A 21,055-nucleotide genomic window follows, 5' to 3' on the forward strand; every position below is an offset into this window, starting at 1 on the left:
AGTACCATCATTTTTCCTGGCCATAATTATGAAGAGAAAGCTAAGATCTAGGGCATGAGGCATTGCTGGGAGAGAACAGCACTTACATAATTCAGCTCATGTGTCCTATCTAAATCAGGTCATGCTCAGGATCAGATGAGGCAAAGGGAGAAGGCAGACTCTGTCTGTGTGTGTGTGTGTGTGTGTGTGTGTGTGTGTGTGTGCGCGCATGTGCGTGCGTGCGCGCGCCAGTCAGCATCAGCGGGAGTAATTTAGAATGAGGTTAGGGATAAATGCTGTTATCTCACCCTCCAGCATGTTAGTACCCCCTCTAAAACACAAGCACACACCCACATTCACCCACACACACGCACAAATCCAACCTCCTGTGACATGGAATTTTGCTTTTGAACAAATCACTCACACAAGGTTTCCTGTGAGGAGATGTTCATTTGGCTTTTTCTGGAAGGAGTCTCCAGTGTCAACATTTTGTAACAGCGAGAGGTTACATCATATATACAATCATAAAAACAAACACGTTTGTTGGTGGTTTCCATAAATTTAATGCCTGCTGCTACTACTACGTCAACCTCAGTTGGGCAAAATAGCAGACTCTCCACTCCTGTCTATCCATCCTTAGGGTCATCAATTCAGTGGTGTTGACCACGCCAGCATCTTCTTTGAGGACATCCACCATTGTCTTGAGTGGCCGCCCAGGTCCTCTTCTGCCATGTGTGGGCTCCCATAATACCGTTATAGATGCTGGGATCTCTGGATGTTGGAAGCAGTGGCCAGCTAGCCTGAGTCACCTTGCTGCCATTTTGTCTGAGACCCGAGAGAGGTCTCCATACATTTCCTGATTGGTGATGTGTTGCTGCCAGTTGATATTATGAATGGCCCTAAGCATTCTTGTATAACACCCGTCTAGGGACTTGGTAAGGGGAATGGTCAGGGTCCATGCCTCACAGCCAAATACCTGCCCTTCATATGCATTAATTACCTCTGCCAATTTTGTTGGCGGAGGTTATGTTTTCGTCTCGGTTTGTTTGACCTTTCCCAACGTAATTCAAAAAATCTTCTTCTTTCAGCTGCTCCCGTTAGGGGTCGCCACAGCGAATCTATTCCACATATTTGATTTGGCATAGGTTTTACACCGGATGCCCTTCCTGGCACAACCCTCCTCAATCTATCCAGGCTTGGAACTGGCACTAAGTATGCACTGGCTTGTACAACCCCAGTGGCTGGGTATTTTACCTACTCTACATGGCTTTAAACTGTGGGGGAAACTGGAGCACCCGGCAGAGACCTGGACAGACACGGGGAGAACATGCAAACTCCACATGGAAAGGTCCCAGTCAGCCATGGGGTTCAAACCCAGAACCTTCTTGCTGTGAGGCAACAATGCTAACCACTACACCACCATGCCATTTGGGGCAAATCTGGATATAGTATACAGGATTCCAGGATCCAGATATGTATGCAGATCCAGAATGTTTTTGGTTTTTCCCAACGTAACTCAACAAGTAGTGGATGAATTTTGATGACGTTTGGCGTACAGCTTTAGTATTATCCTAGGTTCAACTAATTTGATTGATTTTGATATTGATAATATGTGGCTTGGTGGAGGTATGCACTCTACCGAGTGCCCTTCTAGTTTGAGGTTCTTGACATAAAGTCTTTATGTTTGATTACTTTTTGGGTTTTATGTAACATTTCTAGCTGTTGTATCAGAAATAATAACAGGAATTAACTTGTTTTGCAGATCTTCCATAACATTACATGTATCTATAAGGGGGATCATATGAGACTTGCTGTTATAGCAGAAGTAATCAGCTTTTCTGGTCTCTATAGAAGCTCACTTAATGAGGTCATATCATCAGACAAGTTTTCATACCACAGCTATGCTGATGACACTCAACTTATCCTCACGTTTCTGCTCGAATCTCAGCAGGTCTGGCAGACATCTCGTCATAGATGGCAGCTCATCAGCTGAAACCAAATCCCAGCAAGACTGAGCTGCTGTAAATCCCAAGAGATGCAGCCCCATGTCAAGATCTTGTGATCTCCCTGGAAAACTCAGTTGTCACCATCTGTCACTGCACACCATACACCCTTGGGGTAACCATGGACAACTATTCTTCTCACCTCACACTGCTAGCCATGACTTGGTCATGCATCTCCATTACAACATCATAAATAGCCAGTCATTTCTATTCACGGAGGCCACTCTGGTGCTTGTTCAGTCCCTTGTATGAGACTGGACTACTGCAACCCGATCCTGGAAGGTCTTCTCTTGTATACCTTCTGAGCCCTGCAACTGATCCAGAATGCAGCTTGTTTTCAACCTCCCAAAGTTCTCTCACACCACCCTATCGCTACATGCTCAACCTCCACTGGCTTCCTGTAACAACCCATGAGATTTAAACCAATGATGCTTGCATGAAAAGCCAAAAACAGACCAGCACCAACCTGCCTTAAAGCACTTATCAAACCCCGCTCTGGATCAATGCTGCGTCTGAGCCTCTTGCCCTGCCTGACTGGACCCACCCATGCTTCAGGGTACAAGGAAGATGTACATCAAATGCTCTTCTCTGCGCTGGCACCTAGGTGGTGGAATGATCTACCTCTGGATGTCCAAACAACTGAGTCACTGGCTGTCTTCAAACAAAGACTAAAGACCTACCTCTTCATCAAGTTCTTGAATTAGCACTTTGTTGATTGATACTAACCTCTCCAACTGGGTTTTTATGCCAGTGTTACTCTTAAGGCACTTTACCTACTACCCATTGGAGAGCACCCCCAAAATTTGCATACATTCAAGGGCTTTTTTTCTGTTTGCATTTGTACCACCAGCAGGAAGCTGAAGTGACGTAAACCAGCTTGCTAAGGTGACTTTAGCAGGAAATGTTAGCAAAGATTTACATATTTTGCTTAGATGTGTCAAAATCACACTGTATTTCCTCTGTCGCATATACACTCAATAAAGCCTAGACTCTCTGTTGGTCCATTAAAAGCTGTTTACACGGTGAACATTTTACACAGGTTTTTTTTTAAAATGGTGGTTGCCAGTGCTGCATTGGTTCCTGTTCCACCAATCAATGTACCCTTACATCTAGACCAATCATCATGCATTACATTACAAACATTTAGCAGATGCTCTTATCCAGAGCGACGTACAACATACCCAGAGCAGTCTGGGGATTAGGTGCCTTGCTCAAGGGCACTTCAGCCATTCCTGCTGGTCCAGGGAATCAAACTGGCAACCTTTTGGTCCCAAAGCTGCTTCTCTAACCATTAGGCCATGGCTTCCCCACACTTACGTCACTCATGATTCCTCTTGTGCTGGGAGAGTACCTACCCTGAGGTAGGAGCTAAAAAAAGTCCCTCACAATGGCATCGAAAGAACATTCTCAGTTCCTGCAGTGCGGACACAAAAAAGGGGGACCTTCCTCCAACAGTTCTAAGAACTATGAAAAGTTCCTCTGATCTGTAAGCAGCTTTAGTCCCTGACCTACTGACCTAGAATGAGGATCTGAGACTACAGAGCACTTCTATACGTCACTCTTGATAAGAGTGTCTGCTAAATACTGTAAATGTAAATACATTACACAACCCCATTGTTTATTTTTCTATTAAAGATAGGCTTGGATTGTTTTATTCCTCTTCTACCACAGCAGTACTCCACTGAATATGATTCTTAGTAATTACAGAATGCCACATCATACATTTTATTGGTTCACTGTGGCATATCCTTACATGCTATATTAGAGCAGATAGTAAATCATCCTTTCATCATGGATACAGTGACTGCATATGTGTCGCACCATGGGATTTTTGTACCAGATGCTCTGTTTACAGAACACGTTGAAAAAACGCACAATATTTTGCACCGTTTTCGCAGGCTGATCCAGTAACTATCAACAAATAATCACCTCAATAGCGCCCCTACGGGATACATTTACCACTTTAACATCATCCCTGACTGGGACAAGTATAGATCTTCCTTCTGTCATAAAAATCGGCGAATGACATTTTGATTTGCAGTGAAAATGTGTCAATCATGCGAGCGCAGTTTTAGTACAACATTCGCTCGGTGGCGCTAACAGTTCACCATGCGTTTTCTTGACCTTCCAAGCAGCATTTTGTGGTCTGTTGCTCAACAAATCTGGAAAATTCGCCGATAATCTACAGTTGAGATTGTCTCCTGATGGATTCACAAGGTTCTGTATCATCTGGAGTCAGTGCCTGGAAAATAGACCATTTTGGGTTGCGTGCACATGATTTCATGTCAAATTTACAGTAACTTCCCTTAGTCCAATTTCACTTTGGTTTGTATTTCCTGCATACGGAGGCTTGGTAATGTAATGCAGCAGGTGTAACTTAAAATCCACAATCTGAGCATCTGGTATGAAAATCTGGTGGACTGATACCAGTGTTGTAGTCGAGTCACTAAACCTCAAGTACGAGTTCAAGTCCAAGTCAAGTCATTAAAAAAAAAAAAATTCGAGTTGAATCCGAAAATTAGACTCCAACTGCACCATTTGATGGTGGCTGTTTTAGTGCCATTAACATTAGTTTGTTCCTGAACATGACGTATGAACAGGTGAACATGCTTCTCTTTATCAGGGAGTATGAAGTATTCTGTCAGAGATGGTTGGGAGACGGATGTAAGTGCAGAAGGTGTGTTTATTAATACAAGTGAAGACGGTAAACAATCCAGAATGGCAGGCAAAATTGTAAAACAGGCAACAGATCGAGCGAGGCACAAACCGACGATCGTAGACTCGGCAGAATCAAAGACCAGGAACAGGAAATCAAGGCTCAGGAAACCAAACAAGGAAATAAGGCTCAGTAATGTGTCAGCAACGCACCTCAATACTTCGCAAAGTAAGTGTGTTTTCACAGTTTTTATATTGGCGCGTTCAGGGGCGCCGCCAGAAATTTTGGGCCCCATGAAAGATTAGAATTTTGGGCCCCCCAACTTTGCCCACCCTCGTCACAATTGCACTATTGTCATAATTTGACTTTTGATAGCCCATGGACCTTGAGTTTGTGACTGTTATTACATTTTATGTATTAACCTACCAGGGACTAGATGAAAACTGGTCAGTGACTAATTCTGGTGCATTTACAATCACAAATTTTATCTTTTATGTGTGCTGCGCTTTCTCCAGCTCCTCAATTTGAAGCCAATGGTTTAGAAAGTGTGAACATTCCACACATGTAACCATGTCAAACACTTGACTGGTGTCCGTTATTAGCAACACTTTAATCTAGCAAACTGTATATGGCGCTCGCTCATTAAAAACTTCAATCCTAAAGCATTTATGGGTTGTATTGCTGCTTACCTCCTTCTCCAAAGGGGGGTTCAGTGGTTTGGTAGGGCGGAGGTCCCCCTGAGGCTGAATCTGTGCATATTTAGGGCACCCCATTAGTTATGAAACTGGTTATTAGCACTAGTTATTAGCACCAGCATAACGTAATATTTCATCTTGTTTATTATCACACAAGTCAGTTCAGTTATTAAAATGGAAAAAATGTCACTGTACAAACTGTAAAAGTGTTCTCTTGATAGGCTAATCCAACCACGTTCATACTGTTCATTTACCATTCGCTAATATTTTGAACACACATGTGAGCGATAGCTCCCTTTCTTTGGGAAAAACTGAGTGACCAGTTGCCTGCCTCTCTGGTCCCTCTCAGCTTTCAGCTGCCTTTCTTTACGTTTTTGACAGCCACTCTTCATATTTAGCGATCATAGACTGTACGCACTCCACTGCTGGCTGGCTGGCTGCTGCACCGCGACACAGCAGCAAGTAGCGTTGCACTGATCAGCACACAGATTTAACGCATCGCGCTTCTACCAGAACTGGACCGTACCATTTCGCAAAAGGAGGAGGGTTAAATGACAATATGTTGAAGAACTCAAGAAATAGACAACCTTGTTCAATTAGCTCATTTTACCAGATGGAATATTGCATTGTTGTTATTTCAAAAGTCTTATTAAAAGCATATTATCAGCCTCTTAAAGGGCCCCATGGCAGTGCTGGGCCCCTAGAATTGTTCTAACCTTTCCCCCCCTGGTGGCGCCCATGGGCGCGTTGATTGCACCTTAATCCTGTGCAGGTGTGAGTCGTTTATGGCACGAGAGTCCACTTGGCACGCGCACTGTCCGGAGCACGCCCGAGAGTCTATCTGATGCACGTGCCAAGGCACGCAAGTGTGACACTCTTGGACGAAATTAGTATAAAAATTAATGTAGATATAAATATCTTATGCCAAATTATTATGGCATGTTACAAAAAATAAAGAAAAAATCAGAGTCCTCGTCTCCAATTTACAAGTCCAATTGCAGTTAATGCAGGAGTCCAAGTCATCAGTACTCAAGTCCAAGTCGAGTCACGAGTCCTTAAAATTAGGCCATGAGTCGGACTCAAGTACTACAAGCCTGGCTGACACATATTGTCATCTTTTAGTTTGTGTTTATAGGCCAGCTTACCCTGAGCAGTGTAGACCAGCTCACTGTAGAGCACAGATGGGATGATGGGACATGGCAGCTCCTGCAGGTAAGCCCTGAGAGTATCAGCCAACACAGCCAAGTCATACTGCTCACACTCCACTGCAGCGGGCTCTGAGAAGGGGAGGGTCCAAAGACAGAGAGAGAGAGAGATGGTTAACTACAGGCATATTCTGGACACTCACTCCATTATTCATCTTCATAGGGCAGGAGTCCACTTCAAATAATCACTTCTTCCTCTGAGCAGGTCGGCTGGATCCCGTGGCATTTTTCACAAAGACAGAGAGGCACTCTGAGTGGAAGATTACTAGTCAATAATTCACTGCTTTGGATAATGGCGCTTCAACAGAGTGCAATTATACAGTAGGAATAGTAAAAGGCCGTGATTGTACGAAAATTATAAAGGCATATTGATGTACTGAGAAGGCATAAAAGAGGCTGGCTGTTTTCTTGTACATTCTTGATGAGGGTATCCTAATTTATAGGGCGGATGTAATTGTCAATAGTTCCTGCATGTTAAGTAGCACGGCTGTGAAACACAGAAAGTACTGCATACATAGCTCCACAGCACAGCTTATGCATTAAAGTCTTTGGAGTACCAGAACTAAAGAAGTTCAAACATGGATGCTGTCCTTGTGAAGGACCTTAGAATCCAGGATATTTAACAGTTATTCCACGAAATCGAGTCGTACATGAGCTGATAGCCGATGAGGCGCGTAGTACCGAGTCGGCTATAAGCCATGTATGACAAGATTGAGTGGAATAACGGTTTTATTCTATCCACATTCACTGGATTTTGAGAAACAGAGCATTTTTATTTTTTGCAAATTCGATAAATAAAAACGTTATACGAAACGTCCGATAAAATAATTTCCGCTTAGAGTGTAAACAAACCGGCAAAACGACAGTAGCAATTTGTGAAAAAAATGCCATAATAATAATAACTAGACCGGACAATTCCCCGGGGGAAATTGTGAGAGGATGCAGTGCGCGAAGCAATTCGGTCACGCATGTTCGCCGGCCGTGAATGCTTGACCCGCAATGATGTTTCAATGCAATGATTGTGTGTGTGCTTGAGACAGCAGCCGTCATGAAGAAGAGCTATTCATGAGTATTTCCAAAGTGACTACAGGCGGAAATTAGCATGTACTGCTATAACCTGGGACAGACATCTGTCCTTACCACAAGGATAATGTTTAATTTGTGCACTGTCCATTTTAAAAATAAAATAAACTCTAAACTCTAAGAAGAGTGTTTGTAGTTTGTATGTACGAACAGAAGTGTTCCTAATAAAGTGGGCGGCTAAGGTGAGGCTAAGACACACAAGGGCTGGAGTTTTCTACTGTTTTTTTTATGAAGGACCAGGCCTCGAACAATGACAAATAACTCGACAACGGAAGCAGCTATTCACAAAATTCTTTCACACTGAGCGCTAGAAGGGTCTCCTGAATAAAATGATGTATTTTTTTGTTTGTACTCTTAAAAATAACGACACTAGAGCGATTTAAAAACGAGTGACTTTTCTCTCACGTTTACAATGGGTTTCAATGAAGCCTGTCAGCTGCCCTGTCCTCAGTTTGACGCTTGTCATTCAAAAACCGTAAATCCTATCGTTTATGTAGACACATTGTGTGAATCAGGACAAGTTTTCCTACTACTTTTGAGAAAATCATGTCTGTAGAGTGAAATTTGTGGCTGAAAACAGAGTTTAAGCGAGAAAGTTTGACCTTTTTTTTGAACCTCTCTCCACTCTGACCTTAACGAGGTCCACTGGTGTGTAACGCAATAGACACCCATTCAAAAGCCGGATTTTCTCCCAGACACCACATGGCGTTTGACCCAGGACTGATCCGAAAGTGTAGAACCTAGCAGAAAAGTTGAATGCCAGATCCACAGAGGAGAAGTTTTCCTACGTTTTAGAGTTTGAATCACGTCTCTAGGTGAAAGCATGCCAGAGCAGTGGACGTTTGAAAAACGTTGAAAAAGTGCTTTTTTTTCAATTAATTCCATAGAAATGAATGGGGGTTTTTTGGACGATTTTTTCGCGACTACGTCGCGAAAAAATCGTAATCTATAGAGAAAAGTAATAGCATAGCGAGTCCGATCGAGCCACACGTTTTGATGTATTGTTTGTCTGTGTGTGACGTACGGTTATTGAGTTATTCGAAATCAAAATTTGCGTAGGAATAAGAAGAAGAAGAAGAAGAACTAGACCGGACAATTCCCCGGGGGAAATTGTGAGAGGATGCAGTGCGCGAAGCAATTCGCTCACGCATGTTCGCTGGCCGTGAACGTGTGACCCGCAATGATGTTTCAATGCAATGATCGTGTGTGTGCTCGAGACAGCAGCCATCATGAAGAAGACCTATTCAAGAGTATGACCAAAGTGACTACAGGCGGAAATTAGCATGTACTGCTATAACCTGGGACAGACATCTGTCCTTAACACAAGGATAATGTTTAATTTGTGCACTGTCCCTTTTAAAAATAAAATAAACTCTAAACTCTAAGAAGAGTGTTTGTAGTTTGTATGTACGAACAGAAGTGTTCCTAATAAAGTGGGCGGCTAAGGTGAGGCTGACACACAAGGGCTGGAGTTTTCTACTGTTTTTTTTATGAAGGACCAGGCCTCGAACAATGACAAATAACTCGACAACGGAAGCAGCTATTCACAAAATTCTTTCACAGTGAGCGCTAGAAGGGTCTCCTGAATAAAATGATGTATTTTTTTGTTTGTATTGTTAAAAATGAGGACGCTACAGGGAGTTAAAAACGAGTGACTTTTCAGCAACGTTTATACTGGGAGTCAATGAGGCCGCTCACCTGTGCTCTCCTCACTTTGAGGCTTGTCATTCAAAAACCGTAAATCCTATCGTTTAGGTAGACACATTGTGTGAATCAGGACAAGTTTTCCTACTACTTTTGAGAAAATCATGTCTGTAGAGTGAAATTTGTGGCTGAAAACAGTTTAAGCGAGAAAGTTTGACCTTTTTTTTGAAGCCGCCTACACTCTAAGCCTAACGACCCTCACTGGTGTGTAACGCAATAGACACCCATTCAAAAGCCGGATTTTCTCCCAGAAACCACATGGCGTTTGAACCGGGCCTGATCCGAAAGTGTAAAACCTAGCAGAAAAGTTGAATGCCAGATCCACAGAGGAGAAGTTTTCCTACGTTTTAGAGTTTGAATCACGTCTCTAGGTGAAAGCATGCCAGAGCAGCGGATGTTTGAAAAACGTTGAAAAAGTGCTTTTTTTCAATTAATTCCATAGAAATGAATGGGTTTTTTTTGGGACAAGTGTGACTACTACTTTTGAGAAAATTATGTCTGTAGTGTGAAATTTGTGGCTGAAAACAGTTTAAGTTTGAAATTTTGAGCATGATGTGTGTGTTCTTGAGACAGCTTTTCCCTCTGCCCCGTCACTGGCCCCAATTGGCATGGTGATGGGCCTGAACAGGAGAGTTAAGAAACACACACAAGATTATGTCAGGTGTCTGCTGTAAATTGCTATGGACCAGGCCTCGAACAATCACAAATAACTCGACAACGGAAGCAGCTATTCACAAAATTCTTTCACAGTGAGCGCTAGAAGGGTCTCCTGAATAAAATGATGTATTTTTTTGTTTGTATTGTTAAAAATGAGGACGCTACAGGGAGTTAAAAACGAGTGACTTTTCAGCAACGTTTATACTGGGAGTCAATGAGGCCGCTCACCTGTGCTCTCCTCACTTTGAGGCTTGTCATTCAAAAACCGTAAATCCTATCGTTTAGGTAGACACATTGTGTGAATCAGGACAAGTTTTCCTACTACTTTTGAGAAAATCATGTCTGTAGAGTGAAATTTGTGGCTGAAAACACGGTTTAAAAATAAAATAAACTCTAAACTCTAAGAAGAGTGTTTGTAGTTTGTATGTACGAACAGAAGTGTTCCTAATAAAGTGGGCGGCTAAGGTGAGGCTGACACACAAGGGCTGGAGTTTTCTACTGTTTTTTTTATGAAGGACCAGGCCTCGAACAATGACAAATAACTCGACAACGGAAGCAGCTATTCACAAAATTCTTTCACAGTGAGCGCTAGAAGGGTCTCCTGAATAAAATGATGTATTTTTTTGTTTGTATTGTTAAAAATGAGGACGCTACAGGGAGTTAAAAACGAGTGACTTTTCAGCAACGTTTATACTGGGAGTCAATGAGGCCGCTCACCTGTGCTCTCCTCACTTTGAGGCTTGTCATTCAAAAACCGTAAATCCTATCGTTTAGGTAGACACATTGTGTGAATCAGGACAAGTTTTCCTACTACTTTTGAGAAAATCATGTCTGTAGAGTGAAATTTGTGGCTGAAAACACGGTTTAAAAATAAAATAAACTCTAAACTCTAAGAAGAGTGTTTGCAGTTTGTATGTACGAACAGAAGTGTTCCTAATAAAGTGGGCGGCTAAGGTGAGGCTGACACACAAGGGCTGGAGTTTTCTACTGTTTTTTTTATGAAGGACCAGGCCTCGAACAATGACAAATAACTCGACAACGGAAGCAGCTATTCACAAAATTCTTTCACAGTGAGCGCTAGAAGGGTCACCTGAATAAAATGATGTATTTTTTTGTTTGTATTATTAAAAATGAGGACGCTACAGGGAGTTAAAAACGAGTGACTTTTCTATCCCGTTTATAATGCATGTCAATGAGCTAACACACACAAGGTCTTGAATTTTGTGCTGTGTTTTACTACGGACCAGACCTCAAACAATGACAAATAACTCGACAACGGAAGCAGCTATTCACAAAATTCTTTCACAGTGAGCGCTAGAAGGGTCTCCTGAATAAAATTATGTATTTTTTTGTTTGTACTCTTAAAAATAACGACACTAGAGCGATTTAAAAACGAGTGACTTTTCTATCCCGTTTATAATGCATGTCAATGAGCTAACACACACAAGGTCTTGAATTTTGTGCTGTGTTTTACTACGGACCAGACCTCAAACAATGACAAATAACTCGACAACGGAAGCAGCTATTCACAAAATTCTTTCACAGTGAGCGCTAGAAGGGTCTCCTGAATAAAATTATGTATTTTTTTGTTTGTACTCTTAAAAATAACGACACTAGAGCGATTTAAAAACGAGTGACTTTTCTCTCACGTTTACAATGGGTTTCAATGAAGCCTGTCAGCTGCCCTGTCCTCAGTTTGACGCTTGTCATTCAAAAACCGTAAATCCTATCGTTTAGGTAGACACATTGTGTGAATCAGGACAAGTTTTCCTACTACTTTTGAGAAAATCATGTCTGTAGAGTTAAATTTGTGGCTGAAAACAGAGTTTAAGCGAGAAAGTTTGACCTTTTTTTTGAACCTCTCTCCACTCTGACCTTAACGAGGTCCACTGGTGTGTAACGCAATAGACACCCATTCAAAAGCCGGATTTTCTCCCAGAAACCACATGGCGTTTGACCCGGGACTGATCCGAAAGTGTACAACCTAGCAGAAAAGTTGAATGCCAGATCCACAGAGGAGAAGTTTTCCTACGTTTTAGAGTTTGAATCATGTCTCTAGGTGAAAGCATGCCAGAGCAGTGGATGTTTGAAAAACATTGAAAAAGTGCTTTTTTTTCAATTAATTCCATAGAAATGAATGGGGTTTTTTGGGGCGATTTTTTCGCGACTACGTCGCGAAAAAATCGTATTCTATAGAGAAAAGTAATAGCATAGCGAGTCCGATCGAGCCGCACGTTTTGATATATTGTTTGTCTGTGTGCGACGTACGGTTATTGAGTTATTCGAAATCAAAATTTGCGTAGGAATAATAATAAGAAGAAACACGTAGAAGAACAATAGTTGCAGTGCTTTGCACTGCAACCTATGGGCTCCCCTAGGGGAGCCCATAGGTTGCTGTGCTGCAGCACTGCATCCTAACTAGACCGGACAATTCCCCGGGGGAAATTGTGAGAGGATGCAGTGCGCGAAGCAATTCGCTCACGCATGTTCGCTGGCCGTGAACGTGTGACCCGCAATGATGTTTCAATGCAATGATCGTGTGTGTGCTCGAGACAGCAGCCATCATGAAGAAGACCTATTCAAGAGTATGACCAAAGTGACTACAGGCGGAAATTAGCATGTACTGCTATAACCTGGGACAGACATCTGTCCTTAACACAAGGATAATGTTTAATTTGTGCACTGTCCCTTTTAAAAATAAAATAAACTCTAAACTCTAAGAAGAGTGTTTGTAGTTTGTATGTACGAACAGAAGTGTTCCTAATAAAGTGGGCGGCTAAGGTGAGGCTGACACACAAGGGCTGGAGTTTTCTACTGTTTTTTTTTTATGAAGGACCAGGCCTCGAACAATGACAAATAACTCGACAACGGAAGCAGCTATTCACAAAATTCTTTCACAGTGAGCGCTAGATGGGTCTCCTGAATAAAATGATGTATTTTTTTGTTTGTATTGTTAAAAATGAGGACGCTACAGGGAGTTAAAAACGAGTGACTTTTCAGCAACGTTTATACTGGGAGTCAATGAGGCCGCTCACCTGTGCTCTCCTCATTTTGAGGCTTGTCATTCAAAAACCGTAAATCCTATCGTTTAGGTAGACACATTGTGTGAATCAGGACAAGTTTTCCTACTACTTTTGAGAAAATCATGTCTGTAGAGTGAAATTTGTGGCTGAAAACAGAGTTTAAGCGAGAAAGTTTGACTTTTTTTTAGAACCTCTCTCCACTCTAATCTTAACGAGGTCCACTGGTGTGTAACGCAATAGACACCCATTCAAAAGCCGGATTTTCTCCCAGAAACCACATGGCGTTTGACCCGGGACTGATCCGAAAGTGTAGAACCTAGCAGAAAAGTTGAATGCCAGATCCACAGAGGAGAAGTTTTCCTACGTTTTAGAGTTTGAATCACGTCTCTAGGTTAAAGCATGCCAGAGCAGCGGATGTTTGAAAAACGTTGAAAAAGTGCTTTTTTTTCTGTTAATTCCATCGAAATGAATGGGGTTTTTTGAGACGATTTTTTCGCGACTACGTCGCGAAAAAATCGTATTCTATAGAGAAAAGTAATAGCATAGCGAGTCCAATCAAGCCGCACGTTTTGATATATTGTTTGTCTGTGTGCGACGTACGGTTGTGTGACCTGCTATGAAGCTACAATGCCATGATTTATGTGTGTGCTTGAGACAGCCGGCCCCTCCCCTCTGTGCTCGCTTACTGAAGCCAGTCGGCATGGTAAAGGGCCTGAGCAGGTTAAAACACACACACAAGAGTTTGTCAGGTGTCTGCTGAATTTTGCTAAGGGACAGGCCTCGAACAATGACAAATAACTCGACAACGGAAGCAGCTATTCACAAAATTCTTTCACAGTGAGCGCTAGAAGGGTCTCCTGAATAAAATGATGTATTTTTTTGTTTGTATTGTTAAAAATGAGGACGCTACAGGGAGTTAAAAACGAGTGACTTTTCAGCAACGTTTATACTGGGAGTCAATGAGGCCGCTCACCTGTGCTCTCCTCACTTTGAGGCTTGTCATTCAAAAACCGTAAATCCTATCGTTTAGGTAGACACATTGTGTGAATCAGGACAAGTTTTCCTACTACGTTTGAGAAAATCATGTCTGTAGAGTGAAATTTGTGGCTGAAAACAGAGTTTAAGCGAGAAAGTTTGACCTTTTTTTTGAACCTCTCTCCACTCTGAGCGTAACGAGGTCCACTGGTGTGTAACGCAATAGACACCCATTCAAAAGCCGGATTTTCTCCCAGAAACCACATGGCGTTTGACCCGGGACTGATCCGAAAGTGTAGAACCTAGCAGAAAAGTTTAATGCCAGATCCACAGAGGAGAAGTTTTCCTACGTTTTAGAGTGTGAATCACGTCTCTAGGTGAAAGCATGCCAGAGCAGCGGATGTTTGAAAAACGTTGAAAAAGTGCTTTTTTTTCAATTAATTCCATAGAAATGAATGGGGTTTTTTTGGACGATTTTTTCGCGACTACGTCGCGAAAAAATCGTATTCTATAGAGAAAAGTAATAGCATAGCGAGTCCGATCGAGCCGCACGTTTTGATACATTGTTTGTCTGTGTGCGACGTACGGTTATTGTGTTACTCGAAATCAAAATTTGTGTAGGAAGAGTAACAAATATAACACTAGACCGGACAATTCCCCGGGGGAAATTGTGAGAGGATGCAGTGCGCGAAGCAATTCGCTCACGCATGTTCGCTGGCCGTGAATGTGTGACCCGCAATGATGTTTCAATGCAATGATCGTGTGTGTGCTCGAGACAGCAGCCATCATGAAGAAGACCTATTCAAGAGAATGACCAAAGTGACTACAGGCGGAAATTAGCATGTACTGCTATAACCTGGGACAGACATCTGTCCTTACCACAAGGATAATGTTTAATTTGTGCACTGTCCCTTTTAAAAATAAAATAAACTCTAAACTCTAAGAAGAGTGTTTGTAGTTTGTATGTACGAACAGAAGTGTTCCTAATAAAGTGGGCGGCTAAGGTGAGGCTGACACACAAGGGCTGGAGTTTTCTACTGTTTTTTTTATGAAGGACCAGGCCTCGAACAATGACAAATAACTCGACAACGGAAGCAGCTATTCACAAAATTCTTTCACAGTGAGCGCTAGAAGGGTCTCCTGAATAAAATGATGTATTTTTTTGTTTGTATTATTAAAAATGAGGACGCTACAGGGAGTTAAAAACGAGTGACTTTTCAGCAACGTTTATACTGGGAGTCAATGAGGCCGCTCACCTGTGCTCTGCTCACTTTGAGGCTTGTCATTCAAAAACCGTAAATCCTATCGTTTAGGTAGACACATTGTGTGAATCAGGACAAGTTTTCCTACTACTTTTGAGAAAATCATGTCTGTAGAGTGAAATTTGTGGCTGAAAACACGGTTTAAAAATAAAATAAACTCTAAACTCTAAGAAGAGTGTTTGTAGTTTGTATGTACGAACAGAAGTGTTCCTAATAAAGTGGGCGGCTAAGGTGAGGCTGACACACAAGGGCTGGAGATTTCTACTGTTTTTTTTATGAAGGACCAGGCCTCGAACAATGACAAATAACTCGACAACGGAAGCAGCTATTCACAAAATTCTTTCACAGTGAGCGCTAGAAGGGTCTCCTGAATAAAATGATGTATTTTTTTGTTTGTATTGTTAAAAATGAGGACGCTACAGGGAGTTAAAAACGAGTGACTTTTCTATCCCGTTTATAATGCATGTCAATGAGCTAACACACACAAGGTCTTGAATTTTGTGCTGTTTTTTACTACGGACCAGACCTCAAACAATGACAAATAACTCGACAACGAAAGCAGCTATTCACAAAATTCTTTCACAGTGAGCGCTAGAAGGGTCTCCTGAATAAAATGATGTATTTTTTTGTTTGTATTGTTAAAAATGAGGACGCTACAGGGAGTTAAAAACGAGTGACTTTTCAGCAACGTTTATACTGGGAGTCAATGAGGCCGCTCACCTGTGCTCTCCTCACTTTGAGGCTTGTCATTCAAAAACCGTAAATCCTACCGTTTAGGTAGACACATTGTGTGAATCAGGACAAGTTTTCCTACTACTTTTGAGAAAATCATGTCTGTAGAGTGAAATTTGTGGATGAAAACACAGTTTATGTGAGAAATTTTGAGCTTTTTTTTGAAGCCCCCTACACTCTGAGTTAACGAGGCGCACTGGTGTGTAACGCAATAGACACCCATTCAAAAGCCGGATTTTCTCCCAGAAACCACATGGCGTTTGAACCGGGCCTGATCCGAAAGTGTAAAACCTAGCAGAAAAGTTGAATGCCAGATCCACAGAGGAGAAGTTTTCCTACGTTTTAGAGTTTGAATCATGTCTCTAGGTGAAAGCATGCCAGAGCAGCGGATGTTTGAAAAACGTTGAAAAAGTGCTTTTTTTTCAATTAATTCCATAGAAATGAATGGGGTTTTTTGGGGCGATTTTTTCGCGACTACGTCGCGAAAAAATCGTAAACTGTAGAGAAAAGTAATAGCATAGCGAGTCCGATCGAGCCGCACGTTTTGATGTATTGTTTGTCTGTGTGCGACGTACGGTTATTGAGTTATTCGAAATCAAAATTTGCGTAGGAATAATAAATATAAGAACTAGACCGGACAATTCCCCGGGGGAAATTGTGAGAGGATGCAGTGCGCGAAGCAATTCGGTCACGCATGTTCGCTGGCCGTGAATGTGTGACCCGCAATGATGTTTCAATGCAATGATCGTGTGTGTGCTCGAGACAGCAGCCATCATGAAGAAGACCTATTCAAGAGTATGACCAAAGTGACTACAGGCGGAAATTAGCATGTACTGCTATAACCTGGGACAGACATCTGTCCTTAACACAAGGATAATGTTTAATTTGTGCACTGTCCCTTTTAAAAATAAAATAAACTCTAAACTCTAAGAAGAGTGTTTGTAGTTTGTATGTACGAACAGAAGTGTTCCTAATAAAGTGGGCGGCTAAGGTGAGGCTGACACACAAGGGCTGGAGTTTTCTACTGTTTTTTTTATGAAGGACCAGGCCTCGAACAATGACAAATAACTCGACAACGGAAGCAGCTATTCACAAAATTCTTTCACAGTGAGCGCTAGAAGGGTCTCCTGAATAAAATGATGTATTTTTTTGTTTGTATTGTTAAAAATGAGGACGCTACAGGGAGTTAAAAACGAGTGACTTTTCAGCAACGTTTATACTGGGAGTCAATGAGGCCGCTCACCTGTGCTCTCCTCACTTTGAGGCTTGTCATTCAAAAACCGTAAATCCTATCGTTTAGCTAGACACATTGTGTGAATCAGGACAAGTTTTCCTACTACTTTTGAGAAAATCATGTCTGTAGAGTGAAATTTGTGGCTGAAAACACGGTTTAAGCGAGAAAGTTTGAGCTTTTTTTTGAAGCCGCCTACACTCTAAGCTTAACGACCCTCACTGGTGTGTAACGCAATAGACACCCATTCAAAAGCCGGATTTTCTCCCAGAAACCACATGGCGTTTGAACCGGGCCTGATCCGAAAGTGTAAAACCTAGCAGAAAAGTTGAATGCCAGATCCACAGAGGAGAAGTTTTCCTACGTTTTAGAGTTTGAATCATGTCTCTAGGTGAAAGCATGCCAGAGCAGTGGATGTTTGAAAAACATTGAAAAAGTGCTTTTTTTTCAATTAATTCCATAGAAATGAATGGGGTTTTTTTGGACGATTTTTTCGCGACTACGTCGCGAAAAAATCGTATTCTATAGAGAAAAGTAATAGCATAGCGAGTCCGATCGAGCCGCACGTTTTGATATATTGTTTGTCTGTGTGCGACGTACGGTTATTGAGTTAATCGAAATCGAAATTTGCGTAGGAAGAGTAACAAATATAACACTAGAAAGGACAATTCCCCGGGGGAAATTGTGAGAGGATGCAGTGCGCGAAGCAATTCGGTCACGCATGTTCGCTGGCCGTGAATGTGTGACCTGCAATGATGTTTCAATGCAATGATCATGTGTGTGCTTGAGACAGCAGCCGTCATGAAGAAGAGCTATTCAAGAGCAAAAAAAAGTCACTACAGGCGGAAATTAGCATGTACTGCTATAACCTGGGACAGACATCTGTCCTTACCACAAGGATAATGTTTAATTTGAGCACTGTCCCTTTTAAAAATAAAATAAAATAAACTCTAAGAAGAGTGTTTGTAGTTTGTATGTACGAACAAAAGTGTTCCTAATAAAGTGGGTGGCTAAGGTGAGGCCTGTCGGCTGCCCTCCTCTCAGTTTGAGGCTTGTCATTCAAAAAGTGTAAATCCTATTGTTTAGGTAGACACATTGTGTGAATCAGGACAAGTTTTCCTACTACTTTTGAGAAAATCATGTCTGTAGAGTGAAATTTGTGGATGAAAACACAGTTTAAGCGAGAAAGTTTGAGCTGTTTTTCCAAGCTGTCTACACTCTAAGCTAAACGACCTTCACTGGTGTGTAACGCAATAGACACCCATTCAAAAGCCGGATTTTCTCCCGGAACCCACATGGTGTTTGAGCCGGGCCTGATCCGAAAGTGTAGAACCTAGCAGAAAAGTTGAATGACAGATCCACAGAGGAGAAGTTTTCCTACGTTTTAGAGTTTGAATCACGTCTCTAGGTGAAAGCATGCCAGAGCAGCAGACGTTTGAAAAACGTTGAAAAAGTGCTTTTTTTCAATTAATTCCTTAGAAATGAATGGGGTTTTTTTGTGACGATTTTTTCGCGACTACGTCGCGAAAAAATGGTATTCTGTAGAGAAAAGGAATAGCATAGCGAGTCCGATCGAGCCGCACGTTTTGATATATTGTTTGTCTGTGTGCAACGAACGGTTATTGAGTTAATCGAAATCGAAATTTGCGTAGGATGAGTAACAAATATAACACTAGACCGGACAATTCCCCGGGGGAAATTGTGAGAGGATGCAGTGCGCGAAGCAATTCGCTCACGCATGTTTGCTGGCCGTGAACGTGTGACCCGCAATGATGTTTCAATGCAATGATTGTGTGTGTGCTTGAGACAGCAGCCGTCATGAAGAAGAACTATTCAAGAGTATAACCAAAGTGACTACAGGCGGAAATTAGCATGTACTGCTATAACCTGGGACAGACATCTGTCCTTACCACAAGGATAATGTTTAATTTGTGCACTGTCCCTTTTAAAAATGAAATAAACTCTAAGAAGAGTGGTTGTAGTTTGTATGTACGAAGAGAAGTGTTCCTAATAAAGTGGGCGGCTAAGGTGAAGTGTCATGCCGACCGAGGCTGTTTTTCTGTCACGTTTATAATGCGTGTCAATGAGGCCATTCGGCTGCCCTCTTCTGAGTTTTAGGCTTCTCATTCAAAAATTGTAAATCCTATTGTTTAGATAGACACATTGTGTGAATCAGGACAAGTTTTCCTACTACTTTTGAGAAAATCATGTCTGTAGAGTGAAATTTGTGGATGAAAACACAGTTTAAGCGAGAAAGTTTGAGCTTTTTTTCCAAGTTGTCTACACTCTAAGCTTAACGACCTTCACTGGTGTGTAACGCAATAGACACCCATTCAAAAGCCGGATTTTCTCCCGGAAACCACATGGCGTTTGAGCCGGGACTGATCCAAAAGTGTGGAACCTAGCAGAAAAGTTGAATGCCAGATCCACAGAGGAGAAGTTTTCCTACGTTTTAGAGTTTGAATCACGTCTCTAGGTTAAAGAATGCCAGAGCAGCGGACGTTTGAAAAACGTTGAAAAAGTGCTTTTTTTCAATTAATTCCATAGAAATGAATTGGTTTTTTTGGGGCGATTTTTTCGCGACTACGTCGCGAAAAAATCGTTTTCTATAGAAAAAAGTAATAGCATAGCGAGTCCGATCGAGCCGCACGTTTTGATATATTGTTTGTCTGTGTGCGACGTACGGTTATTGAGTTAATCGAAATCGAAATTTGTGTAGGAAGAGTAACAAATATAACACTAGACCGGACAATTCCCCGGGGGAAATTGTGAGAGGATGCAGTGCGCGAAGCAATTCGGTCACGCATGTTTGCTGGCCGTGAACGTGTGACCCGCAATGATGTTTCAATGCAATGATTGTGTGTGTGCTTGAGACAGCAGCCGTCATGAAGAAGAGCTATTCAAGAGCATGAACAAAGTGACTACAGGCGGAAATTAGCATGTACTGCTATAACCTGGGACAGACATCTGTCCTTACCACAAGGATAATGTTTAATTTGTGCACTGTCCCTTTTTAAAAATAAAATACACTCTAAACTCTAAGAAGAGTGTTTGTAGGTTGTATGTACGAACAGAAGTGTTCCTAATAAAGTGGGCGGCTAAGGTGAGGCTAAGACACACAAGGGCTGGAGTTTTCTACTGTTTTTTTTATGAAGGACCAGGCCTCGAACAATGACAAATAACTCGACAACGGAAGCAGCTATTCACAAAATTCTTTCACAGTGAGCGCTAGAAGGGTCTCCTGAATAAAATGATGTATTTTTTTGTTTGTACTCTTAAAAATAACGACACTAGAGCGATTTAAAAACGAGTGACTTTTCTCTCACGTTTACAATGGGTTTCAATGAAGCCTGTCAGCTGCCCTGTCCTCAGTTTGACGCTTGTCATTCAAAAACCGTAAATCCTATCGTTTAGGTAGGCACATTGTGTGAATCAGGACAAGTTTTCCTACTACTTTTGAGAAAATCAAGTCTGTAGAGTGAAATTTGTGGCTGAAAACAGAGTTTAAGCGAGAAAGTTTGACCTTTTTTTTTAACCTCTCTCCACTCTGAGCATAACGAGGTCCACTGGTGTGTAACGCAATAGACACCCCAAAAAAACGGAATTTTCTCCCGGAACCAACATGGCGTTTGAGCCGGGACTGATCCGAAAGTGTAGAACCTAGCAGAAAAGTTGAAGGCCAGATCCACAGAGGAGAAGTTTTCCTACGTTTTAGAGTTTGAATCACGTCTCTAGGTGAAAGCATGCCAGAGCAGCGGATGTTTGAAAAATGTTGAAAAAGTGCTTTTTTTTTCAATTAATTCCATAGAAATGAATGGGGGTTTTTTGGACGATTTTTTCGCGACTACGT

The 21,055-nt window shown here is 41.8% G+C and overlaps 1 protein-coding gene across 4 annotated transcripts in view; it reads right to left on the reverse strand.

Annotated features, from left to right (window-relative positions):
• The window catches only part of pik3r3b (phosphoinositide-3-kinase, regulatory subunit 3b (gamma)), a 578,548-nt gene that overhangs the window by 262,222 nt on the left and 295,271 nt on the right, over positions 1-21,055 (reverse strand). For 3 of the 4 annotated variants that reach the window (XM_060919991.1, XM_060919992.1, XM_060919994.1), the window contains one exon: positions 6,479-6,610. The exons of the other annotated variant lie outside the window; for it this stretch is intronic. In XM_060919991.1, coding sequence (XP_060775974.1) covers positions 6,479-6,610 — 132 coding nt within the window. The remainder of the gene's footprint in view (positions 1-6,478; positions 6,611-21,055) is intronic. 4 annotated transcript variants of the gene reach the window in all.

This window comes from Neoarius graeffei, chromosome 4, assembly GCF_027579695.1.
Source record: "Neoarius graeffei isolate fNeoGra1 chromosome 4, fNeoGra1.pri, whole genome shotgun sequence".
NCBI lineage: Eukaryota > Metazoa > Chordata > Actinopteri > Siluriformes > Ariidae > Neoarius > Neoarius graeffei.